Source organism: Triticum urartu, chromosome 2A (genome assembly GCF_056163025.1).
Source record: "Triticum urartu cultivar PI428250 chromosome 2A, HENAU_Tu73, whole genome shotgun sequence".
In the NCBI taxonomy this organism is placed as follows: domain Eukaryota; kingdom Viridiplantae; phylum Streptophyta; class Magnoliopsida; order Poales; family Poaceae; genus Triticum; species Triticum urartu.
This window is the reverse complement of record NC_141874.1, coordinates 744,963,779-744,991,353: the sequence shown is the minus strand read 5'-3', so window position 1 is coordinate 744,991,353 and position 27,575 is coordinate 744,963,779. Positions and strand designations below refer to the sequence as shown.

Genomic DNA, 27,575 nt, shown 5'->3' with positions numbered 1-27,575 from the left:
ATCCTCCAGATGCTGATGATCTTGCCCTTGTAGTGTAGAAACTGTGCCACTCCATTCATAACTTTGGAATAGTTTTCTCAAGAAGAAGAATGAGATCATCGATTGTCCAGATGTTGAAGCCCTCGTTCAAGAATAACATCAATGACGAATGGCTCTCCAGAGACTTTGGCCATGATAAGCCGAAGATCATGGCCAAACTCACGGTTATGATGGCCAAATTCCGTGCCGGGGAAGACAACTGGCTCACCAAGAAGAAGGGGCGGAGCAACAATCCCGGGACATCCGAGGTGTGTGATGGAAACGGAAAGCCACGACGCAATAGACAAAATAAGCGCCATAACAGAAGTGATAGCGATGCCGAGGATGGCGAGGTCAACATCGGATTCGGCAACCAACACTAGGGTGGCAAGAAGAAGCCGTTCCAGGGAAACAAGGGATGAGTCGAGTCTGAGTTGAATAGAATCCTAGCACAGCCATGCGCCATCCGTCCCGGAACAGCCGATAAGCCTACCACCCACACAAATCGCAATTGTTGGGTCATTAAGCAGGCCTCGCATACCGGGAATAACATCCCCAGAAGCCAGAACCCCCACAACGGTAACAACGGGGACGGGCACCAGCCCGGACCAAGTAATGCCAGACAAAAGAAATTCCCTCGAAAGTGAAGGACATAAACATGATCTACGGGTCCCACATCACCAAGAGGGAACGAAAGTGCGTGCTCCACAAGGTATATGTCATGGAACCAACGAAACTGAAGTACAACCTGTGGTGGGATATCTCCAATCACGTTCGATCATCGGGATCACCCAACAAGCATCTACCACATCAGAACCGTCATACTGGTCCTCGACCCAATCATTGATGGCTTCCATCTGACCAGGGTCCTGATGGATGGAAAAAACAGTCTAAGCCTCATCTACACGTAGACACTAAAAATGGTGCAGTTTGACTCATCGCGCATTCAGGCTAGTAATACCAAATTTAAGGGTATCATCCTAGGCATGGAGGCTCAATGCATGAAGAGGGTCACACTACGAGGTGGTGTTCGGTACTCCCGACAACTATCACATCAAAGCTTTCAACTTAGACATAGTCCCCTTCCAGAGTGGTTATCATGGGTTGCTCGGTCTAACAACGTCTGCACGGTTTCACGTCGTGCCTCAGAGCATCTCCAACAGCTGCCCAATGCGCCGCGTCCACTTTGTCGTGCGCCCATCGCCTGGTTTGGCGCGGCGGGCAGCGCTGGCTCCAGCAGCCGCGCTAAAATGCAACGCGCGCGACTCTCGCACAAACTAAAGGAAATATGCCCTAGAGGCAATAATAAAGTTATTATTTATTTCCTTATATCATGATCAATGTTTATTATTCATGCTAGAATTGTATTAACCGGAAACATGATACATGTGTGAATATATAGACAAACATAATGTCACTAGTATGCCTCAACTTGACTAGCTCGTTGATCAAAGATGGTTATGTTTCCTAACCATACACATGAGTTGTCATTCGATTAACGGGATCACATCATTAGGAGAATGAGGTGATTGACTTGACCCATTCCGTTAGCTTAGCATTTGATCGTTTAGTATGTTGCTATTGCTTTCTTCATGACTTACACATGTTCCTATGACTATGAGATTATGCAACTCCCATTTACCGGAGGAACACTTTGTGTGCTACCAAACGTCACAACGTAACTGGGTGATTATAAAGGTTCTCTACAGGTGTCTCCGAAGGTACTTGTTGGGTTGGCGTATTTCAAGATTAGGATTTGTGACTCCGATTATCGGAGAGATATCTCTGGGCCCACTCGGTAATGCACATCACTATAAGCCTTGCAAGCATTGCAACTTATGAGTTAGTTGCGGGATGATGTATTACAGAACAAGTAAAGAAACTTGCCGGTAACGAGATTGAACTAGGTATTGAGATACCGACGATCGAATCTCGGGAAAGTAACATACCGATGACAAAGGGAACAACGTATGTTGTTATGCGATCTGACCGATAAAGATCTTTGTAGAATATGTAGGAGCCAATATGGGCATCCAGGTCCCGCTATTGGTTATTGACCAGAGAGGTGTCTCGGTCATGTCTACATAGTTCTCGAACCCGTAGGGTCCGCACGCTTAACGTTCGTTGACGATATAGTACTATGAGTTATGTATGTTGGTGACCGAATATTGTTCGGAGTTCCGGATAAGATCACGGACATGACGAGGAACTCCGGAATGGTCCGGAGATAAAGATTGATATATGGGATAATAGTGTTTGGACTCCGAAAGGGTTCCAGAATTCGCCAGAAGGGGTTCCGGATGTTTCCCGAAATGTTTGGGTACGAGAACACTTTATTTGGGCCAAAGGGGAAAGTCCAAAAGGTTTTTGGAAAGTGCAAAAAGGAAGTTTTGCGGAGTCCAGGGGCCAGACGCCAGGGTCCCTGGAGTCCATGGAGTCCGAGAAGGACTCCTGCCTTTCGGGTGAAACCGACTTTGTGGAGGCTTTTACTCCAAGTTTCGACCCCAAGGCTCAACATATAAATAGAGGGGTAGGGCTAGCACCCAAGACACATAAAGAAACACCAAGCCATGTGTCGGCAACCCCGTCCCCTCTAGTTTATCCTCCGTCATAGTTTTCGTAGTGCTTAGGCGAAGCCCTGCGGAGATTGTTCTTCACCAACACCGTCACCATGCCGTCGTGCTGCCGGAACTCATCTACTACTTGGACCCTCTTGCTGGATCGAGAAGGTGAGGACGTCACCGAGCCGAACGTGTGCAGAACTAGGAGGTGCCGTGCTTTCGGTACTTGGATCGGTCGGATCATGAAGACGTACGACTACATCAACCGCGTTGATATAACGCTTCCGCTTACGGTCTACGAGGGTACGTAGACAACACTCTCCCCTCTCGTTGCTATGCATCACCATGATCTTGCGTGTGCGTAGGAATTTTTTTGAAATTACTACGAAACCCAACACAAACAACATATGCATTGCAAACACAAGCAAAAATATCAGACACAAACAAAATAAATCAACAATAAATAGTTCAATTTCATTATTACGACTCAAACAAATAGTTTATCGTCCAATACAACAAATAGTTCCATAACACAACAAACAGTTCAACAATACAACATCAAACGCACAAATCATGATGCTCTTTGTCGCCCATTCCAAGCCCACCACTCCTCAACGAGATCCTTCTGAAGATCATCATGCGCTGCGGGACGTTGAATGGCATGATAGGAGGCAACAAAATGGGTCACCCTTTCAGCCCTCCGTCGCACTCACACGGAATGTCCCAATAGCTCAAACTGAGAGTAGTCTACATCTTGGCCACGCTCATTCTCGATGATCATGTTGTGCATGATCACACAAGTTTGCATGATGTACCAAAGCATTTTCTGATCCCAAAATCTAACCGGTCCTATCACAATAGCAAATTGGGCTTGCAAAATCCCAAAAGCTCTCTCCACATCTTTTCTAGCCGCCTCCTGAGCATTGTGGAAATCAAGATTCTTCTTACCTTCCGGTTTTTTCAACAGCTTCACAAATGTTTGCCACTTTGGGTAGATGCCATCCGCAAGACAATAGCCATAGTTGTACGTACGGCCATTTGCTACAAACTGCACTGGTGGCAAATCACCATTTGCAATCTTATTCATCAGTGGTGACCGGTTGACAATATTGATGTCATTCAAAGATCCAGGCATTCCAAAGAAAGCATGCCAAATCCAAGTCTCTTGATCGGCCACCCCTTCAAGGATTATAGTGGAACCCTTTTTTGGCCGTGGAATTGCCCATGCCATGCCTTTGGACAATTTTTTCAACTCCAATGGATGCAATCTATTGAGCCAAGCATACCTGGGAAGCCGCGAGCTTTGTTCATCTCCAATAGCCTTGCGGCATCTTCAGCATTGGGAGATCTCAAATACTCTTGGCCAAACACTTGGACAATTCCGACTGCGAAGCGCTTGACACACATGATGGCTTGGCTCTCACCCATAGCCAAATGATCATCAACTAGATCAGCCGCCAACATACGCAAAGCGGCTGTCACCTTCTGAAAGGTGCTATGCCCGAGCTCTCCGGCGGCATTCCTCCTTTGCTGAAAAAACCGGTCATGGCTCGCTAGTTTCTCTGCAATGCGCCTGAACAACTCGGTGCTCATCCTAAACCGGCGACGAAAGTATGACTCCGGGTATGGCGGATTCTCCACGAAATAGTGCATCATCAATCTGTTATGGGTATCGATCCTATCCCTTCAAATTTTCTGCCGACTCATAACCGAACCACCGTGCTTCGGTTTTTTATTGATGTGCATAGTTAGGATCATTGCAAGATCCTCCTCCTCTTCCATATCAAATTCTTCTTCGGAAGAATCATACGACGAACTCATCTACAATGTCCAATACTAGGATATAAAAACTACAATCAACATGCACCAAATTCATGAAGTTTGAGCAATACATACCTTGCAGGTGTTTTGTCGAACACCTTGCGGGCGCCGAGCGGCAGCGAGCGGCCGCGCGCTGTTCGTTGGAGGACCGCCGCGCGCGAGGGGCGGTGGTGACTAGAGGGAGGCAGAGGAAGCCGCCGCGGTGCGGGGACGGGCCGGGGAAGCGCCGGAACGTCGCCGGGTGGCGCGGGCAGCGGCGGTGCCGCGGCTGGATGGGGTAGGTGGAGTAGCAAGTGCGCGCTCGAGAGTCCAGCGTGCGGGAGCGGACGCAGAAAATAAGCGGCACAAGATGGTGTTTCGGCCCGTGCGCTGAACTAGATATGCCGCGCACGCGGTTTTTGCGCCTCGGCTGGAGTGCCCGGAGCGGTAGGGCGCGCGCAAAAAACACTGGTTTTAGCGTGCGGCGCTTATATAGCGCGGCTGTTGGAGATGCTCTCATTACGCATACATGAAATTGAAGGTGTCGGTTTCTAAAGACGTCATTGCTATCTGTGGTAATGCAGAACGGTCTCTCCGGACCAAGGACCATACCACAGCCTACGCCGCCAAGGCCCAAGCTGACGACTCAGCGGCCAAGCAGCTTGCTGAGATGAAGGCCTCATACGCTAAATAGGGCTTGTTTTTATTATTTTGTTATAATTTTGACATCAAATCTTTAGCAATTTTATTCATGTTGTTGGTCAGCTACTGCTGAAGCTTAATCAGGAGAATTATATCTAAATGTTTTTTAATATATTTTCTTTTTAAAAATCAGGGTAATTCTGAAGTCATTAAACTCATTACAGAGGATGCAACTTCAGAACACCGCAGTCAGTCAGCCATAGATATAGAGGCGAATTAGGAGAAGCATTGTTGCTTAGATATTTTTTTCCGACGTTTGCAGAACGCCTGCCCGTGTTAGATAACATTTCAAAGGAAAACGCCTTGCTGGGAGATCGCACCTAGCAGTAGCGAAGGAAGCATTCAGAGACGACGCATCGATGGTGCAACACCTGAAGCTCTTTCAGGGTTTTTCTTCGAAAGAATCCAACGACGCTGAGGCACCGTAAAATCAAAGATTTCCTGGCTGGTCGGGGAGAAATAAAGAAAATAGGGTCGATGGTGGTTTCTTGCCAGAGTTGGGAGGGATTGAGACGAGAATTAATGGTCTTAATTAAGTCGTATGCTTCCTATGAGCGTACACATCCGCTAAACAATCGGCCACTGCCTATTATCAATAAATACCACGCGGCTCTCCCTGTTGGAGAGTAGGAACGCTTCAACCATTTTACAGGACGAAGATGCAAGATAGACTTCAGACGAATGATGATGGTACAACTAGGCTTGGTAATACTACATGGGTAGGGTACTAGAATGGCTCATTCTTTCACAGCTGTATAAAATTTCAGTTTGCCATGTTTTATGTTGTTCTTGATGATTGTAGTTTTGCTTTCACATTTTTGCTACATTATGGGCACCATCTAACAGCTCTAACTTCTTAGTGCTAACACTAAACTCACTATGAACATAATTGAGCATTATGTATCAGTCAAAATGATCTTTTGTCGAGTTTATATGATGTTGTTTCTGTAGAAAATATGATGGAAGCGTTCTACCCTATTGAGAGAGGGCCGTGGGTATTTATTGATAACGATGGGGCTTATCCCATGAGCGCATACATAACTTGGAGTACAAGAGAGAATAGATAGAGATGAGAGTTTAAACTAGATACTAGTATATCTCTAACTAACTAACCCTATACCAGAATTATATGCGCCGGCCCATAGGCCTACATGAGATATTTCAACACACCCCCTTAATCACAACTTGATCAAGTTGAGATTACGTCTAAAATTCTCAAAGCTCCTTGTAGGCAACGCCTTGGTAAAACCATCTGCAATCTGATATCCAGAATGAATAAACCGAACGTCCAACTCCTTGTTGGCAACACGTTCTCTGACAAAGTGAAAATCTATCTCGATATGTTTTGTTCTGGCATGAAACACTGGATTAGCAGAAAGATAAGTGGCGCCAAGATTATCACACCATAAACAAGGAGCTTGCACTTGTATCACTCCAAGTTCCTTCAGCAAAGACTGAAGCCAGATAATTTCTGTAGTGGCATTAGCCAGTGCCTTATACTCAGCTTCTGTACTAGACCTGGAGACAGTGGCCTGTTTCTTTGCACACCATGATATCAAATTTGGACCAAGAAAGACTGCAAAACCACCTGTGGACCGTCTATCATCAACACTGCCAGCCCAGTCGGCATCAGTAAATGCACTGACAAGTGTGGATTGAGACTTCCTAAATAATAGTCCAACATTTACTGTATACTTCACATATCTCAAAATACGCTTAGCTGCAGTCCAGTGCAAGGTGGTAGGTGCATGCAGAAACTGACATACCTTATTTATGGCAAAGGATAAATCTGGTCTAGTAAGGGTTAAGTATTGAAGTGCACCAATCATACTTCTGTACCGAGTGCTATCTTCCTGACTTAGGATCTCTCCTTCATACAAGGACAGTTTCTCTAAACTGGATAATGGAGTTGGCGAGGGCTTGCAATCTTGCATTCCAACCCTTTTCAAGAGATCATTAGCATATTTTTCCTGAGACAAGACAATACCATCTTTGTTCCTTTTTACTTCAATGCCGAGAAAGAAGTTCAAATCTCCCAAGTCCTTCAAGGCAAACTCAGAGCCCAGGTCCTTTAGGAGTGCTGTCACTGCTTCATCAGATGAGCTTGCAATGATAATATCGTCAACATATATGAGCATGTACATTGTTATTTTGAACTTGTTGAAAATAAACAATGAAACATCAGACTTGGAAGGAACAAAACCAATAGCTTGCAACTTCATACTCAAGCGATGATACCATGCTCTTGGGCCTGTTTCAAACCATAAAGGGCCTTATCAAGTTTACACACATGAAAGGGTGCATTCTTGTTTTCAACCCAGGTAGTTGTCTCATGTAAACCTCCTCTTCCAGAACACCATGCAAAAACGCGTTCTGCACGTCCAACTGTCGTAGGCTCCATCCCCTAGACACAACAATAGATAAAACCAACCTGATAGTAGCAGTTTTGACAACCGGACTAAAGGTATCCTCGTAATCTATTCCATACCTCTGTTTAAAACCTTTTGCCACTAGCCTGGCCTTGTATCTATCAACCGTGCCATCTGCTTTCCTTTTAATTTTATAAACCCACTTACAGTCTATCAAATTCTTACCTTGACTACGTGGAACCAAGTGCCACGTCTCATTTTTCCTCAAGGCCATATATTCTTCTTCCATGGCCTTCTTCCATTTTGGATCTGTCAAGGCTTCATCAACCGAACGTGGCTTCCCTGTTGTACAGGTTAAACCAAATTTCAAAATATTTTTGTAATTTACAGGCTGAATTTTTCCTGTTTGAAGTCGCGTGCTGGTGCGTGTAGCGCCCCCTGGTCCGGGCGCAGAAGATCCCACACCCGACCGTGCAGGCCTGCGTGGTGGCGATCCCGATGAGGATCCTGCATCTGGCGAACCAGAGGGAGATCCCCGACCGGACTGGACGGGCGAGACAGCGATCGCGTCGCCGTCTGACGCAGCCTCGTCTGCATGCGCATTGGGACCCACCTCAGGCGCGTGAGTGGGGGACAGCCGCGGACCCGCAGCACGCGTGGCAGGTGGAGAGCGGCCTGCTTCAGCCCCTCATGAGCCGTTGCCGCCCGTGCGTCCCGAGGCAGAATCATGCCGTGCTGGCGGCGGCGTATCTGCATGGGATCGCTCGCCTGCGGATCCCGAGGCATGCACAAGCGAATCATCCTCGTGTCGCGTGCATTCGTCCTCTTCCGGAGCATGAAATATGGGCTGATATGCACTGTTTTCAGCGCCATTTTCTGCACAAAAATTTTCTGTATTTTCTGCACCATCAATAGGATTAGTAGCATGAGAATTATTCATGTGATCAGTAGTATTGTTGCCCCCTTGATCTAAGCCGGAAAGATGAGCAGGAAGAAGGAGAATCTCTTTTTGTAAGAGAGCGCCGGCGTTTGGATGGAGATCTCTAAACGGAAAAACTGTCTCATCAAAAACGACATCACGGGAGATATACACCCGACCAGTGGAAACATCAAGGCACTTGACGCCTTTATGTTGGGGGCTATACCCGATGAACACACACTGTTTTGACCGGAAAGAAAGCTTTCTCGAATTATATGGCCGTAGGTTTGGCCAACACGCACACCCAAAAACGCGGAGAGAAGCATAGTTTGGTGTACTGTGTAGGAGACGTTCGGTGGGTGTTTCAAAGTTGATAACTCGACTGGGCAGAATGTTTATAAGATGAGTGGCAGTGAGAAAGGCTTCATCCCAGAACTTGGGGGGCATAGATGCATTCGCAAGTAGGGACAAACCAATCTCAACGATATGTCTGTGCTTACGTTCTGCCGAGCCGTTCTATTGATGAGCATGAGGGCAAGAGACATGGTGAGAAATCCCTAATTTTTGGAAGAAAGGGTTCAATTTTTCGTACTCACCACCCCAGTCTGACTGAACTGAGATAATCTTACTATTGAATTTTCGTTCAACGAGTGCTTGGAAATTTTGGAAGACTTGAAACACATCAGATTTATTCTTGATAAGATAGATCCAAGTATACTTGCTATAGCTAGTCATCAATAAACCTTACATAATATTTGTATCTGCCAACAGAAAGAGGTGCTTGCCCCCATACATCAGAAAAAATGAGTTCTAATGGTTTGGAAGAAACACTAGTTGACACGGGATAAGGAAGCTGATGACTTTTTCCTTTCTGACATGAATCACAAACTGTTTCATTGCTAGGCTCACCAACAAAAGGGAGCTTATTTTTCCTAAGCACACGAAGAACAATAGTAAAAGAAGGATTCCCTAGACGATCATGCCACCTTGCCGAAGATAATGTGGTGACACCAAGGCTTTGTTTATTGGAACACGGAATCAACGGATAGAGCCCACCAACGCATCTACCTCTGTAGAGAATTCTCCTCGTTGTTTGGTCCTTAATCAAGAAGAGAAAAGGATGAAATTCAAGGAAAACATGATTGTCCAAAGCAATACGATGAACAGAGAGGAGATTTGTTCTAGCATGAGGTGAATAAAGAATTTTTTAAAGATGAATGGGTCGGCTAGAGGTATGTAATACTGACTGACCAACATGATCTATTCTCATACTTGTCCCGTTTGCACCATGGATCTGATCTTGCCCGCGATACTTGTCACGGACAGTTAACTTCTCCAGCTCTCCTGTGAGGTGGTCGGTCGCCCCACTGTCAACGTACCAGTTTGTACCCACCCCGTATTGGGCAGCAGCAGCAACTTTTTCTTCCAGTGCATCATCATCGAACCTGTACCAGCAATCTTTGGCACTATGGCCAAGCTTACCACAGATCTGGCACTGGATGGGATCATTCCCCCTTGCATTGTTGTTGCCAGGTGCAGGGCCACCGGGGCCTCCTGGACCTCCGGGACCGCCTGGTGCACCACCTGATCGGGTGCCCTTGTTATTGTTGTAGAAAGGACGCCCGCCGCCGCCCTGCTTCTTCTTGTTGTAGCCACCGTAGCCGCCGCCATACCCGCCACCGTTTGGCTTCTGCTGCTGCTTACCGCGAGGAGGCGGCGGACCACCACGATGTGCGGCGGTGTTAGCAGAGGACTTGAATCCTCCGCCACCGGCACCGCCCGTGAAGAGCTCCACTCGCTGATCAAAGTTGCAGATCTATGAGTAGAGGAGGTCGACGGTGACTGGTTCGGTGCGGGCGTCCAGGGCTGAGACCACAGAGTTGTAGTCGAGGTCCAGCCCCGCGACAATGAAGGAGACGAGTTCATCTTCCTCCAGTGGCTTCCCGGCCGTAGCAAGTTCATCTGCGAAGCCTCGCATCCGGGAGAAGTACCCCGCAGCAGATTGGGTACCTTTCTTAGCATTGGCGAGGGAGATGCGAAGGTTATTGATGCGTGAACGAGACTGTGAAGCAAACATGTTACCGAGGCTTGTCCAGAGTGCGTGAGCAGTCCGGATGGAGGCGACGGAGAGGAGCACATCTCTCGTCAAGTTGTTCAGGATGTGCCCGAGGACCTGCTGGTCCTGCCTGATCCATGTATCATATGCTGGGTTTTGGATCGTCTGATCCTTGCCGTCCTTGTCCTTGACGACGGCGAGCTTCTCTGGCGCGGTGATGGAGCCGTCGAGGTAGCCATAGAGCCCTGCGCCGAGGAAGTGGGGGAGGATCTGTGCCCTCCACAGGAGATAGTTCTCCCTGGTCAGCTTCTTCGAGACCTGAGAGCCAAGGCCGGAACCAGCTGGGGTTGATGATGAAGACGCCATCGGGTTTTTGTTGTAGATGGGATTTGTTTCTAGGGTTCAGAACGTGGGGGAAGAGGTTGCTCTGATTACCATGTAGAAGATATGATGGAAGCGTTCTACCCTCTCGAGAGAGGGCCGCGGGTATTTATTGATAACGATGGGGCTTATCCCATGAGCGCATACATAACTTGGAGTACAAGAGAGAATAGATAGAGATGAGAGTTTAAACTAGATACTAGTATATCTCTAACTAACTAACCCTATACCAGAATTATATGCGCCGGCCCATAGGCCTACATGAGATATTTCAACAGTTTCGCCACTACTGCTGGAAGAGGGATAGACTCCTGTAGCATTTTGACATTCTCTTCATGATATAGCTTAAATAAAATACATAACCTAGTGTCTTCACGTTTGTTTCAGGAGCTCAACTTCGTTGTAAAAGGATCTGTGTATTTTTTGACTTGAGATTCTTAGAAAGTTCTATACGATATGTTTAAGATAACATTATTTCGTGTTAGTTATACTTTGGTTTACGAACAAGTTCTTTTATCTTTTGTAGCTGTAGTTCTGAATGGCAGTACGAGAGAAGCCTGCAGGAGACTTCATGCAGGAGTATGGAAGCGACGAGGCCGACTTGCAATCACCCGATGGCGCGCCCTTGCTTTTACCTTGCTGTGTAGGCGTGGCCCCTATGACATTCTTTACCGCAAGTGAACAAACTACATGAGTTCACTCGATCGACAAAAACTTCCTCCTGGATGAGGACAGAGAAACCTACTGATAATCTTGTATGGAGTGGGTTTGTGCGTCTGCTACTCTGCTCCCAAACAACATGTGGTTACTTCTGTTACGAACTTACAATGATTACATGAAAACTTCTTGTTCTTACAGATGTTGATGAAAACTTATGAAGAATATGAGGATGCTAGCTGTTTTTGGCAAGATTTTCATCAATCAAGAATCAAGTATACCCTGTTTTTTTTGTTTTTTTAATAAGCATTCTCTTTTGTTCGGGTGCAAATTGTTGCTGGCTTCAGGGTGCAAATTGATTATGCTGGAGTCTCTAGTTTATACTTCAGAAACTAATTAAGGTGGCTGGAGTCTCTATAGGGATTTTTATTTAGAAAAACAACCAATAATTTTGCAATCATACTAAGTGAGCGATCTCCTGACCTAAGATCCATACATCAATAACAAAATATATGAGTAGCAAAATAAATAGATATAGCATATCAGAACCTTGAGCTATACACAAGTAACCCATCAGTTCATCCCCACCAGAACAGAACCGGCAGTCCACCCTCATATAATAAGAAGTCATACTATCCTAAAAAGAAGAAGAAAAATCCAGAGCAGCACAACCACCCTCCCCTTTCAAACATCAAGCTACTCCCTAATTTATACAGAAGCATTGATGACATACATTGTTCGGCGGGGATCCATCTGTTGCTTCCCGGTAACACTATAGTTAGGTGTGGTACGGTCAATGAGTCCAAGTTGGTCACAAAAAGGGATCGGGTTGCGCAAACTGCTTGCAAACTACGATTTTTGTATTCGGTGGACCGCTGTCCAAAGGTTCCCGATAAAGGCCGGTGCACGTGCAAGCCAGCTCAAGAAAGCCATGGCGGTAGCGTTCATGAAGCTTGCACATGGATTTACGGAGCAAGCTCCGAAATCATTGGAAAGGAGAGTGGTGATAGCTGCTGATCCACACGCTGCACTGAAGATGAGTGTACCTGTGACCTACGAACAAAACATCAAGGTTAAAAGCGGATCGTTTTTACTTTTTAGGAGAGAATCTTGTGTATCTTTCTTTCTCCTAAAATTATAATTTGCCTATTCAAAACGCAATGCATGACAGACAGATGGTTTGTTGTTTTGCTTGAGGTGCCTGAGAAAATATGACTTACCCAGTCCCCGAGGGCAAGTATGATGACAGCCCGGGCAGTTCGGAAGGAACGTTTGACAACAATTGCTTAGGCATCGAGAATGGCCACGGAGAGGCTCCACAGGCATTGCACACTTGGTGCTGCTACGAGTTAGCTGATCAAACGAACACGAATAAGTTCATCTACAAAAGGGCAAACAAACAAATAAAAATCACCTATTCTGAGTTGTAACAGCAACATCATAAGTGAAAAAACCGTCAATTTGTGCCATCTAATTGGGTCACGGAAATAAGGTGCACTAACATACTAGTACTTGTTTCGTATATATAGTTCTCAATATACTGTACTACCCCCAAACACTAGATTTTCAAATGTTTTCCTCAAGGAAGGAAATGTATGCACATGATTGTCCATTACAAACTGCATGCATATGCAGATCAGACTCCTGATTTTCGCACCAATGCTGAACATTGCAGCACCCAAACAAGACATCTAAGATAACATCACAGGACACAGGGAGCATGATCTACTCGTACTGCCTCTTTCAGGATGCCAGACTAGAAGATCCAAAAAGGCGTAGACATATCGAAATGCGCGAATAAATATGAGCATTTCAGTTTGGAGAATTAAGGAGGACTCAATAATAATTTCTAATGGGAAACTTATGTCTTGCAGAGAGAGACAGTACTGGGGAATTGGCCAATGCACTGTACGTACTACTCCCAACACTAAATGTAGATCTCAAATACGCCGCGGTTGGTGTATCATTGCATTGATAGAGAGAAGAACTTACAAAGTGGCGTCACGGCCACGTACACAAGAAGGCGTGGCCGTGACACAATAATGAGCATGGGGGGGGGGGGGGGGGGGACTATAGGGATGATGATGCTAAGTCCTTTCGCTCCGGCGTAGGCCCAGGAGCGGGCGTCGTCTTCGATCGCAGCCAGAAGGGAGGCGGAAGAGGGCGTGGCCTTGTCGAATATGTTGCGGTGGCGCCACAGAGACCAAGCCATGAGAACGGCGATGGTGGAGAGCCCGCGTCGCCGGTCCTGGGGGATTTGGAGTACCGCCGTGCTTAGCCAGTCGAGGAACCCAAGTGATCCGTCGGGTGCGGTGATCGTGGGACAACACCAGGAAAGATGTCATGCCAGATGATGCCGGCGAAGACGCATTCGACGAGGATGTGGTGCAAAGTCTCGGCGTGCTGGGAGGTGGGAGCAGAGCACGCGTGCCGGTTCATGCGGCAAGCCACGACGTGCCAGCCGGCCGACCGTCCAACAGCGGTTGACGGATGCGAGGTAGATGAAGAATTTGACAGATAGAGGGGCTCCCGATTTCCACACGAGATGCCAGTGCTCAGAGGTCGCGGATCCCGTGAATAGAGCGTTGTAGCACAAGGAAGCGGTGTAGACTCCATTTTCCGTCCACACTTCCAGTGGATGGTATCGGGCTCAGCAGTAAGCACAACAACCGGCAGTCTGAGCCACACGTCCATGTATTCAAGCGCGGCCGCCGGGCTGAGATGTCCATGGATGTCCTGAATCCATGTACGGTCCTGCAGAGCGGCAGCCACAGTTTTTTTTTCGCGAATACGCAAAGCTTGCGTATCATTCCATTGATAAAAGAAGAAGAATGAGTACAGGGGGTACAACACATGACACAAACGCAGGCGTGGATATGGTGCCCGAAGCAGAGAGACCAGGGATGCTCGGCCCAAACACAAGAAAACATCACAGCTAAACCAACCAAACCCGAGCTAAGAGTGGCACTACCAAACCAACGAGAACTCCGACATCATCCGAGCCAAGACCGGGGACACCGCGAGCCAGCAAGATAGTGCCTTCAAGAAGTAGAACGACGCCGAGGCTCCGTCACTATCTGGTCCGGGAGACCCGGACCTAGGGTTTCCCCTGAGCTCGAAGAGGGGCGCAGCTAAAGAAGGCCTTGGCAGCGCCTCCATGGAGGAAAACGACACCCACGGGCGCCGTCGCTGCCGGCACCGGCGAGCCGAGCAGGGATCTCTCCCTGGCCTGAAGCTGAGCGATCCCATAGCCGCCGAATCCGAAATCATAGATGGGGGAGCCAACGCTGATTGGAGTCACCAAGTCGTGGAGAGGTTGGTCGGGCTGCACCTGCCTTCGGAGGGTGGCACCACCACCGCACCCAGGAGCACCGGAGATGGCAAAAGGAGGGGGCTTTGAGGTGTACATGGTAGGGCGGAGGAGGCGAACCACGTGGGGGTCTTGCCACAACGGCTTTGAGCGACGCCGGCGAGCAAGGGCTCGAAGCACGCAGGCCGAGCTGCCGTGGCCTTGACCGTCGAGATTTCGGCATGCTAGGTAAGCTGGAAGGGGCGCAGCTACCCAGCCGCTGGGCTGGATCATCCCGGTGGAGGACGCCGGCAGCAAAGGGCACCGGAGAGACACGGGCCTGTAGCCGCCGGGGCCGGTGAGGGAGTCCTGGATTAGGGGGTGTTCGGGTGGCCAGACTATACCTTCAGCCGGACTCCAGGACTATGAAGATACAAGATTGAAGACTCCGTCCCGTGTCCGGATGGGACTTTCCTTGGCGTGGAAGGCAAGCTTGGCGATGCGGATATTCAAGATCTCCTACCATTGTAACCGACTTTGTGTAACCCTAACCCTCTCCGGTGTCTATATAAACCGGAGGGTTTTAGTCCATAGGACAACTTCATCATACAACAATCATACCGTAGGCTAGCTTTTAGGGTTTAGCCTCCTTGATCTCGTGGTAGATCTACTCTTGTACTACCCATATCATCAATATTAATCAAGCAGGACGTAGGGTTTTACCTCCATCAAGAGGGCCCGAACCTGGGTAAAACATTGTGTCCCTTGTCTCCTGTTACCATCCGGCCTAGACGCACAGTTCGGGACCCCCTACCCGAGATCCGCCGGTTTTGACACCGACATTGGTGCTTTCATTGAGAGTTCCTCTGTGTCGTCGCAATCAGGAAGGATGCCTCTTCCCGTCTTTAAAGACGGCGCCGTTACTAAGGGAGCCTTGGCTGTCGGCCAAACTCTCCGGCTAGGCGGTTTTCTCATGACCGCCTGTTCGGCCGTGGCGCCGACGGTGACCTCTCGGGTCATCAAAAGCAATCTTCACGTCAGCTCAGAACTCGTCGAGCAAGTAGATCCAATGGAGCTCTCTTCCGTAAACGAGCTCTTGGATCGCATCGCCGCCTTGGGGGTCACTACGGATTATGACCAGGTTGGGCTTAAACCCGATCTAAGAGAAATTAATTCTCCCCAAGTCACCCATCACGTTGCTGTAGTAGAGGCACAGTGCGCCGACTCTTCATCTATCTTAAGGACTAGCTATGTCCGGATTCTAGATCCCTCCAAGCCGGATACCCGCGGAGGGGAGGATGTAACTCAAGACCTAAACTTAGAATCAGGCAACGGGCTAGATTCACTGGACAACATCCAAGAATCCGAACCTCAGAGTTCGGAAACTCCTTGGCCTCTGAGTCTTAGATTGGGTGAAGTTCCGGATTTAATTCCACCCACCCACCCGAACATAAGCGATCTATCCCAAATCAGGCAAAAGCCCGAAGAAACAGTACATCATTACTGGGCAAGGTTCCTCCTGGTTATGAACAGGATAAAGGACTGCCTTGAGGAAAACGCAATCACAATCTTCTGCAATAATTGCACAGACAAGGGAATCCTCAACGCCACAGGTCGTCGTGATCTTACACGCTTCGCTGACTTGGCGTCCATAGTACAAAAGTACTGTGCGATGGAAAGCGCTCGGTAAACCGAAACTAAATTTTGGGACAATCCGGCCCTGAATAGAAACCCCGTCCGAAATAAAAGGGTGCATCATCATCAGACACCCGGGTTAAAAACCAAAAAACCAAAACCCTCTGCAGGGCATGGAACCGTACTGGAGGGATGGCTTAACGGACCCTGTAAAATTCATAGTACAGAGGACGCCACACCAACTCATAGCCTTAGAGCATGTTGGATACTCCGGCAGGTGGCCAAAAGGGGCTAAGATCTCCTAATTCCGGAGGCCGCAGAAAGCCACCTCAGGGACTCCAGTACAGTCTTAACAGTCTTCGAGACTTACGCATCAAATAAAATGCGAAAAAGAACACTCCGCAGCTTCGCCGAAGTCTATCAAGTAGCAACAATAAACCCATGGAGTGACACGGCTATTACCTTTAATGCCAGCGACGAACCTAAATTCCGAACAGCTCGAGCACCAGCCGCATTGGTACTCAGTCCTATAGTGGACGGCTTTCGCCTCACCAAGGTACTGATGGATGGAGGCAGCGGATTGAACCTCATTTATGAGGAAACCCTTCAAAAAATGGAAATAGACTGGAACCGCATTGAGCAAAGCAGCACAACCTTCAGAGGAATAATCCCCAGTCGGGAAGCACGCTGTACAGGAAAAATCACACTAGATGTGGTGTTTGGCACGCCGGATAATTATAGGTCCGAAGAGGTCACATTCCAAGTGGCCCCGTTCAGCAGCGGATACCACGCTCTGCTGGGGCGGGAAGCGTTTACAATCTTCCAAGCAATACCCCATTACGGGTACATGAAGCTCAAGATGCCCGGGCCGAACGGAATCATCACTCTCGCTAGTGATCCGGACATAGCACTCCGCGCTGAAAACAAGACAGCCGCACTGGCCCTTGAGGCACTGTCCTAAGCCCTAGCGGCTGAGGAACTGACTACGCTGCGCTCCACGGTGAACAGGGACGATGTGATACTCGACAAAAGATCCAAGTCCACCTCCTTTAAACCAGCGGATGAAATAGTCAAATTCCAGGTCCATCCAACGGACCCCAATAAAACAGCTTCCATCGGGGCACAATTAAACCCCGATGTAGACGCCGCACTACGAGAATTCCTACGGGAGAACTGGGACATTTTTGCATGGCACCCTTCGGACATGCCAGGAATCCCACGCAGGCTGGCCAAACACAGCTTAAATATCCTAAAAGGATTCAAACCTGTCAAACAAGCCCTTCGGCGTTTTTCTGAACCCAAGAGACAGGCAATGGGAGAGGAGCTAGCCAAACTATTGGAGGCCGGATTCATCAGAGATATAAAACATCCGGACTGGCTAGCGAACTTGGTGATGGTACCAAAGAAGGACAAATCCTGGCGCCTGTGCGTTGACTTCAAAGACCTCAACAAGGCCTGCCCAAAGGATCCCTTCCCCCTCCCCCGCATCGATCAAATTATCGACGCCACTGCAGGACACGATTCATTGTGCTTCCTCGACGCATACTCCGGTTACCATCAAATCAAGATGGCCAAGTCAGACCAAGCCGCAACGGCATTCATCACCCCATACGGCCCATTCTGCTTCAACACAATGCCTTTCGGGCTCAAAAACGCCGGCGCAACATATCAGCGCATGATTCAGACATGTCTGGTAAACCAGATCGGCAAAACAGTAGAGGCATACGTGGATGATGTGGTCGTAAAAACAAGACATGTCGAATCTCTAGTAGACGACTTGAGGCTTACATTTGACAACCTCCGAGCATATGACATCAAGCTAAATCCGGAAAAATGCGTTTTCGGCGTTCCAACCGGAAAGCTCTTGGGCTTCATTGTATCCGGTAGGGGAATCGAAGCAAATCCAGCCAAGATCCGAGCTTTGTCACAATTGGATATCCCAAAGGACCTCAAACAAATTCAAAAATTAACCGGATGCGTGGCGGCTCTAAGCCGCTTTATCTCCCAGTTGGGAGAAAAGGCGCTACCCCTCTATCGCCTACTTCGGCGCACCGAACACTTCGAGTGGACGGACGCCGCCACGGCCGGACTCGAGGAAATAAAAACCATATTGGCAACAAACCCCGTCCTGGCCGCGCCAAACATCGGCGAACCAATGCTATTGTACATAGCAGCAACCTATCAAGTTGTCAGCGCAGTACTCATCGTCGAGCGGGAAACGGACGGACACAAATCCCCCCTTCAAAAGCCGGTTTACTACGTGTCCACTGTCCTCACCCATGCAAATCACGGTACCCACATTATCAAAAGATTGCATATGTGGTATTCATGGCATCCCGGAAGCTACGAGACTACTTTCAAGAGTGTTCAATCACAGTAGCATCGGAAGTACCACTCAATGATATTATAAACTGTTGGGTTTCGTAGTAATTTCAAAAAAATTCATACGCACACGCAAGATCATGGTGATGCATAGCAACGAGAGGGGAGAGTGTTGTCTACGTACCCACGCAGACCGACTACGGAAGCGTTGACGCAACGTAGAGGAAGTAGTCGTACGTCTTCCCGATCCGACCAATCAAGCACCGAAACTACGGCACCTCCGAGTTCGAGCACACGTTCAGCTCGATGACGATCCCCGGACTCTGATCCAGCAAAGTGTCGGGGAAGAGTTCCGTCAGCACGACGGCGTGGTGACGATCTTGATGCACTACAGCAGCAGGGCTTCGCCTAAACTCCGCTATAGTATTATCGAGGAATATGGTGGCTGGGGGCACCGCACACGGCTAAGGAATAGATCACGTGGATCAACTTGTGTGTTTCTGGGGTGCCTCTGCCTCAGTATATAAAGGACTAGAGGGGGGAGGCTGGCCGGCCAAGGTGTGGCGCGCCAGGAGAGTCCTACTCCCTCTGGGAGTAGGATTCCCCCCCCCCCAATCCTAGTTGGAATAGGACTCCTTGAGGGGGGAAAGAGAGAGAGGGGGCCGGCCACCTCTCCTAGTCCTAATAGGACTAGGGGAAGGGGGGAGGCGCACAGCCACCTTGGGATGCCCCTTTCTCCTTTCCACTAAAGCCCACTAAGGCCCATATAGCTCCCGGGGGGTTCCGGTAACCTCCCGGTACTCCGGTAAAATCCCGATTTCACCCGGAACACTTCCGATATCCAAACATAGGCTTCCAATATATCAATATTTATGTCTCGACCATTTCGAGACTCCTCGTCATGTACGTGATCACATCCGGGACTCCGAACAACCTTCGGTACATCAAAATGAATAAACTCATAATATAACTATCATCGTAACCTTAAGCGTGCGAACCCTACGGGTTCGAGAACAATGTAGACATGACCGAGACATGTCTCCGGTCAATAACCAATAGCGGGACCTGGATGCCCATATTGGCTCCTACATATTCTACGAAGATCTTTATCGGTCAGACCGCATAACAATATACGTTGTTCCCTTTGTCATCGGTATGTTACTTGCCCGAGATTCGATCGTCGGTATCCAATACCTAGTTCAATCTCGTTACCGGCAAGTCTCTTTACTCGTTCCGTAATACATCATCTCGCAACTAACATATTAGTTACAATGCTTGCAAGGCTTATGTGATGTGCATTACCGAGAGGGCCCAGAGATACCTCTCCGACAATCGGAGTGACAAATCCTAATCTCAAAATACGCCAACCCAACATGTACCTTTCGAGACACCTGTAGTACTCCTTTATAATCACCCAGTTACGTTGTGACGTTTGGTAGTACCCAAAGTGTTCCTCCGGTAAACGGGAGTTGCATAATCTCATAGTTATAGGAACATGTATAAGTCATGAAGAAAGCAATAGCAACATACTAAATGAGCGGGTGCTAAGCTAATGGAATGGGTCATGTCAATCACATCATTCTCCCAATGATGTGATCACGTTAATCAAATAACAACTCTTTTGTTTATGGTTAGGAAACATAACCATCTTCGATTAACGAGCTAGTCAAGTAGAGGCATACTAGTGACACTTTGTTTGTCTATGTATTCACACAAGTATTATGTTTCCGGTTAATACAATTCTAGCATGAATAATAAACATTTATCATGATATAAGGAAATAAATAATAACTTTATTATTGCCTCTAGGGCATATTTCCTTCAGTCTCCCACTTGCACTAGAGTCAATAATCTAGTTCACATTGCCATGTGATTTAACAGCAATAGTTCACATCACCATGTGATTAACACCCATAGTTCACATTGATATGTGATCAACACCCAAAGGGTTTACTAGAGTCAGTAATCTAGTTCACATCACTATGTGATTAACACCCAAAGAGTACTAAGGTGTGATCATGTTTTGCTTGTGAGAGAATCTTAGTCAACGAGTCTGCCACATTCAGATCCGCATGTATTTTGCAAATTTCTATGTCAACAATGCTCTGTTTGGAGCTACTCTAGCTAATTGCTCCCACTTTCAATATGTATCTAGACCGAGACTTAGAGTCTTCTAGATCAGTGTCAAAAACTTGCATCGACGTAACCCTTTACGACGAACCCTTTTTTTGTCACGTCCATAATCGAGAAACATATCCTTATTTCACTAAGGATAATTCTGACCGCTGTCCAGTGATCTACTCCTAGATCACTATTGTACTCCCTTGCCAAATCAGTGCAGGGTATACAATAGATCTGGTACACAGCATGACATACTTTATAGAACCTATGGCCAAGGCATAGGGAATGACTTTCATTCTCTTTCTATCTTCTGCCGTGGTCGGGCTTTGAGTCTTACTCAACTTCACACCTTGTAATACAGGCAAGAACTCTTTCTTTGACTGCTCCATTTTGAATTACTTCAAAATCTTGTCGAGGTATGTACTCATTGGAAAAACTTATCAAGCGTCTTGATCTATCTCTATAGATCTTGAAGCTCAATATGTAAGCAGCTTCACTGAAGTCTTTCTTTGAAAAACTCCTTTCAAACACTCCTTTATGCTTTACAGAATAATTCTACATTATTTCCGATCAACAATATGTCATTCACATATACTTATCAGAAATGCCGTACTTCTCCCACTCACTTTCTTGCAAATACAGGCTTCACCGCAAGTCTGTATAAAACTATATGCTTTGATCAACTCATCAAAGCGTATATTCCAACTCCGAGATGCTTGCACCAGTTCACAGATGGATCGCTGGAGCTTGCACATTTTGTTAGTACCTTTTGGATTGACAAAACCTTCTAGTTGCATCGTATACAACTCTTCTTCAATACCCATTAAGGAATTCAGTTTTGTTTATCCATTTGCCAGATTTCATAAAATGCGGCAATTGCTAACATGATTCGGACAGACTTAAGCATAGATACGAGTGAGAATCTCTCATCGTAGTCAACACCTTGAACTTGTCGAAAAACCTTTTGCGACAATTCTAGCTTTGTAGATAATAACACTACTATCATCGTCCGTCTTCCTCTTGAAGATCCATTTATTTTTATGGCTTGCCGATCATCGGGCAAATCCATCAAAGTCCATACTTTGTTCTCATACATGGATCATATCTCAGATTTCATGGCCTCAAACCATTTCGCGGAATCTGGGCTCATCATCGCTTCCTCATAGTTCGCAAGTTCGTCATGGTCTAGTAACATGACTTCCAGAACAGGATTACCGTACCACTCTGGTTTACCTACGAGATTCGGTAGTAACTTGATCTGAAGTTACATGATCATCATCATTATCTTCCTCACTAATTGGTGTAGTAGTCACAAGAACAGATTTCTGTAATGAACTACTTTCCAATAAGGGAGAAGGTACAATTACCTTATCAAGTTTTCTACTTTCCTCCCACTCACTTCTTTCGAGAGAAACTCCTTCTCTAGAAAGTTTCCGAATTTAGCAACAAAAGTCTTGCCTTCGGATCTGTGATAGAAGGTGTATCCAATAGTTTCCTTTGGATATCCTATGAAGACACATTTCTCCGATTTGGGTTTGAGCTTATCAGGTTGAAACTTTTTCACATAAGCATTGCAACCTCAAACTTTAAGAAACAACAGCTTAGGTTTCTTGCCAAACCATAGTTCATACGGTGTCGTCTCAACGGATTTAGATGGTGCCCTATTTAACGTGAATGTAGCTGTCTCTAATGCATAACCCCAAAACGATAGTGGTAGATCGGTAAGAGACATCATAGATCGCACCATATCTAATAAAGTACGGTTATGACGTTCGGACACACCATTACATTGTGGTGTTCCAGGTGGCGTGAGTAGTGAAACTATTTCACATTGTTTTTAACTGAAAGCCAAACTCGTAACTCAAATACTCTTCTCTACGATCAGATCGTAGAAACTTTATTTTCTTGTTACGATGATTTTTCACTTCACTCTGAAATTCTTTGAACTTTTCAAATGTTTCAGACTTATGTTTCATCAAGTAGATATACTCATATCTGCTCAAATCATCTGTGAAGATCAGAAAATAATGATACATGTCGCGAGCCTCAATATTCATCGGACCACATACATCAGTATGTATGATTTCCAACAAATCTGTTGCTCGCTCCATTGTTCCGAAGAACGGAGTCTTAGTCATCTTGCCCATGAGGCATGGTTCGCAAGCATCAACTGATTCATAATCAAGTGATTCCAAAAGCCCATCAGCATGGAGTTTCTTCATGCGCTTTACACCAATATGACCTAAACGGCAGTGCCACAAATAAGTTGCACTATCATTATTAACTTTGCATCTTATGGTTTCAATATTATGATTATGTGTATCACTACGATCGAGATCCAACGAACTATTTCATTGGGTGTGTAACCATATAAGGTTTTATTCATGTAAACAGAACAACAATTTATTCTCTTACTTAAATGAATAACCGTATTACAATAAACATGATCAAATCATATTCATGCTGAACGCAAACACCAAATAACACTTATTTAGGTTCAACACTAATCCCGAAATTATAGGGAGTGTGCGATGATGATCATATCAATCTTGGAACCACTTCCAACACACATCGTCACTTCACCCTTAACTAGTCTCTGTTTATTCTGCAACTCCCATTTCGAGTTACTAATCTTAGCAACTGAACTAGTATCAAATACTGAGGGTTTGCTATAAACACTAGTAAAGTACACATCAATAACATGTATATCAAATATACTTATGTTCATTTTGCCATCCTTCTTATCCGCCAATCACTTGGGGTAGTTCCGCTTCCAGTGACCAGTTCCTTTGCAGTAGAAGCACTTAGTCTCAAGCTTAGGACCAGACTTGGGCTTCTTCACTTGAGCAGCAACTTGCTTGCTGTTCTTCTTGAAGTTCCCCTTCTTCCCTCTGCCCTTTTCTTGAAACTAGTGATCTTGTCAACCATCAACACTTGATATTTTTCTTGATTTCTACCTTCGTTGATTTCAGCATCACGAAGAGCTTGGGAGTTGTTTCTGTTATCCCTTGCATATTATAGTTCATCACGAAGTTCTACTAACTTGGTGATGGTGACTAGAGAATTCTGTCAATCACTATCTTATCTGGAAGATTAAATCCCACTTGATTCAAGCGATTGTAGTACCCAGACAATCTGAGCACATGCTCACTAGTTGAGCGATTCTCCTCCATCTTTTAGCTATAGAACTTGTTGGAGACTTCATATCTCTCAACTCGGGTATTTGCTTGAAATATTAACTTCAACTCCTGGAACATCTCATATGGTCCATGACGTTCAAAACGTCTTTGAAGTCCCGATTCTAAGCGGTTAAGCATGGTGCACTTAAACTATCAAGTAGTCATCATATTGAGCTAGCCAAACGTTCATAACGTCTGCATCTGCTCCTGCAATAGGTCTGTCACCTAGCGGTGCATCAAGGACATAATTCTTCTGTGCAGCAATGAGGATAAACCTCAGATCATGGATCCAATCCGCATTATTGCTACTAACATATTTCAACACAATTTTCTCTAGGAACATATCAAAATAAACATATGAAAGCAACAACGCGAGCTATTGATCTACAACATAGATATGCTAATACTACCAGGACTAAGTTCATGATAAATTAAAGTTCAATTAATCATATTACTTAAGAACTCCCACTTAGATAGACATCCCTCTAATCCTCTAAGTGATTACGTGATCCAAATCAACTAAACCATGTCCGATCATCACGTGAGATGGAGTAGTTTCATTGGTGAACATCGTTATGTTGATCATATCTGCTATATGATTCACGCTCGACCTTTCGGTCTCCGTGTTCTGAGGCCATATCTGTATATGCTTGGCTCGTCAAGTATAACCTGAGTATTCCGCGTGTGCAACTGTTTTGCACCCGTTGTATTTGAACGTAGAACCTATCACACCTGATCATCACGTGGTGTCTCAGCATGAAGAACTTTCGCAATGGTGCATACTCAGGGAGAACACTTCTTGATAATTAGTGAGAGATCATCTTATAATGCTACCGTCAATCAAAGCAAGATAAGATGCACAAAAGATAAACATCACATGCAATCAATATAAGTGATATGATATGGCCATCATCATCTTGTGCCTGTGATCTCCATCTCCGAAGCATCGTCATGATCACCATCGTCACCGGCGCGACACCTTGATCTCCATCGTAGCATCGTTGTCGTCTCGCCAATATTATGCTTCCACGACTATCACTACCGCTTAGTAATAAAGTAAAGCATTACATCGCGATTGCATTGCATACAATAAAGCGACAACCATATGGCTCCTGCCAGTTGCCGATAACTCGGTTACAAAACATGATCATCTCATACAATAAAATTTAGCATCATGTCTTGGCCATATCACATCACAACATGCCCTGCAAAAACAAGTTAGACGTCCTCTACTTTGTTGTTGCAAGTTTTACGTGGCTGCTACGGGCTTTAAGCAAGAACCAATCTCACCTACGCATCAAAACCACAACGGTAGTTTGTCAATTTGACTCCGTTTTAACCTTCGCAAGGACCGGGCGTAGCCACACTTGGTTCAACTAAAGTTGGAGAAACTGTCACCCACAAGCCACCTCTGTGCAAAGCACGTCGGGAGAACCGGTCTCGCGTAAGCGTACGCGTAATGTCGGTCTGGGCCGCTTCATCCAACAATACCGCCGAACCAAAGTATGACATGCTGGTAGGCAGTATGACTTATATCTCCCACAACTCACTTGTGTTCTACTCGTGCATATAACATCAACATAAATAACCTAGGCTCGGATGCCACTGTTGGGTTTCGTAGTAATTTCAAAAAAATTCCTACGCACACGCAAGATCATGGTGATGCATAGCAACGAGAGGGGAGAGTGTTGTCTACGTACCCACGCAGACCGACTGCGGAAGTGTTGACGCAACGTAGAGGAAGTAGTCGTACGTCTTCCCGATCCGACCGATCAAGCACCGAAACTACGGCACCTCTGAGTTCGAGCACACGTTCAGCTCGATGACGATCCCCGGACTCCGATCCAGCAAAGTGTCGGGGAAGAGTTCCGTCAGCACGACGGCGTGGTGACGATCTTGATGCACTACAGCAGCAGGGCTTCGCCTAAACTCCGCTACAGTATTATCGAGGAATATGGTGGCTGGAGGCACCGCACACGGCTAAGGAATAGATCACGTGGATCAACTTGTGTGTTTCTGGGGTGCCTCTGCCTCAGTATATAAAGGACTAGAGGGGGGAGGCTGGCCGGCCAAGGTGTGGCGCGCCAGGAGAGTCCTACTCCCTCCGGGAGTAGGATCCCCCCCCCCAATCCTAGTTGGAATAGGACTCCTTGAGGGGGGAAAGAGAGAGAGGGGGCCGGCCACCTCTCCTAGTCCTAATAGGACTAGGGGAAGGGGGGAGGCGCACAGCCACCTTGGGCTGCCCCTTTCTCCTTTCCACTAAAGCCCACTAAGGCCCATATAGCTCCCGGGGGGTTCCGGTAACCTCCCGGTACTCCGGTAAAATCCCGATTTCACCCGGAACACTTCCGATATCCAAACATAGGCTTCCAATATATCAATATTTATGTCTCGACCATTTCGAGACTCCTCGTCATGTCCGTGATCACATCCGGGACTCCGAACAACCTTCGGTACATCAAAATGAATAAACTCATAATATAACTGTCATCGTAACCTTAAGCGTGCGGACCCTACGGGTTCGAGAACAATGTAGACATGACCAAGACATGTCTCCGGTCAATAACCAATAGCGGGACCTGTGGCTCCTACATATTCTACGAAGATCTTTATCGGTCAGACCGCATAACAATATACGTTGTTCCCTTTGTCATCGGTATGTTACTTGCCCGAGATTCGATCGTCGGTATCCAATACCTAGTTCAATCTCATTACCGGCAAGTCTCTTTACTCGTTCCGTAATACATCATCTCGCAACTAACATATTAGTTACAATGCTTGCAAGGCTTATGTGATGTGCATTACCGAGAGGGCCCAGAGATACCTCTCCGACAATCGGAGTGACAAATCCTAATCTCGAAATACGCCAACCCAACATGTACCTTTGGAGACACCTGTAGTACTCCTTTATAATCACCTAGTTACGTTGTGACGTTTGGTAGTACCCAAAGTGTTCCTCCGGTAAACGGGAGTTGCATAATCTCATAGTTATAGGAACATGTATAAGTCATGAAGAAAGCAATAGCAACATACTAAACGATCGGGTGCTAAGCTAATGGAATGGGTCATGTCAATCACATCATTATCCCAATGATGTGATCCCGTTAATCAAATAACAACTCTTTTGTTTATGGTTAGGAAACATAACCATCTTCGATTAACGAGCTAGTCAAGTAGAGGCATACTAGTGACACTTTGTTTGTCTATGTATTCACACAAGTATTATGTTTCTGGTTGATACAATTCTAGCATGAATAATAAACATTTATCATGATATAAGGAAATAAATAATAACTTTATTATTGCCTCTAGGGCATATTTCCTTCATAAACAACCGTGACGCAACGGGCCGGATTGCAAAATGGGCCATCGAGCTCCTCCCGTTCGACATAACTTATAGGCCACGGCGAGCTATCAAGTCGCAAGTTTTGGCCGACTTCGTCGCAGAATGGACGGAGGCCGAACTCCCTAAAGAGTACAGCACATATTCAAACTGGATAATGCACTTCGACGGTTCCAAAATGTTGGCCGGACTAGGGGCCGGCGTCGTTTTGACGTCCCCCACA

General features: G+C 46.5%; 1 protein-coding gene across 1 annotated transcript; it reads right to left on the bottom strand.

The window, feature by feature from the left end:
- Positions 1-6,259: 6,259 nt before the first annotated feature.
- LOC147987592 (uncharacterized) lies at positions 6,260-10,791 on the bottom strand. The gene is made up of 6 exons (XM_087542442.1): positions 10,243-10,791; positions 9,613-10,167; positions 8,064-8,350; positions 7,839-7,957; positions 7,676-7,792; positions 6,260-7,332 (listed from the first exon to the last, which is right to left on the bottom strand). The coding sequence occupies exons 1-6, from the start codon at positions 10,789-10,791 to the stop codon at positions 6,260-6,262; spliced, it is 2,700 nt and encodes an 899-aa protein (XP_087398568.1).
- Between the last annotated feature and the right edge of the window lie 16,784 nt (positions 10,792-27,575).

What these genes read in the sequence shown, in the direction of transcription:
- LOC147987592 (XM_087542442.1), bottom strand. Translation starts at nt 10,791, where the DNA reads ATGGCGTCTTCATCATCAACCCCAGCTGGTTCCGGCCTTGGCTCTCAG. An exon ending in AAACAGGAAAAATTCAGCCT is followed by an intron (nt 7,793 to 7,838) that starts GTAAATTACAAA and finishes CCTGTACAACAG; the next exon opens with GGAAGCCACGTTCGGTTGAT. An exon ending in CTTGGTTCCACGTAGTCAAG is followed by an intron (nt 7,333 to 7,675) that starts GTAAGAATTTGA and finishes GGTTTGAAACAG; the next exon opens with GCCCAAGAGCATGGTATCAT.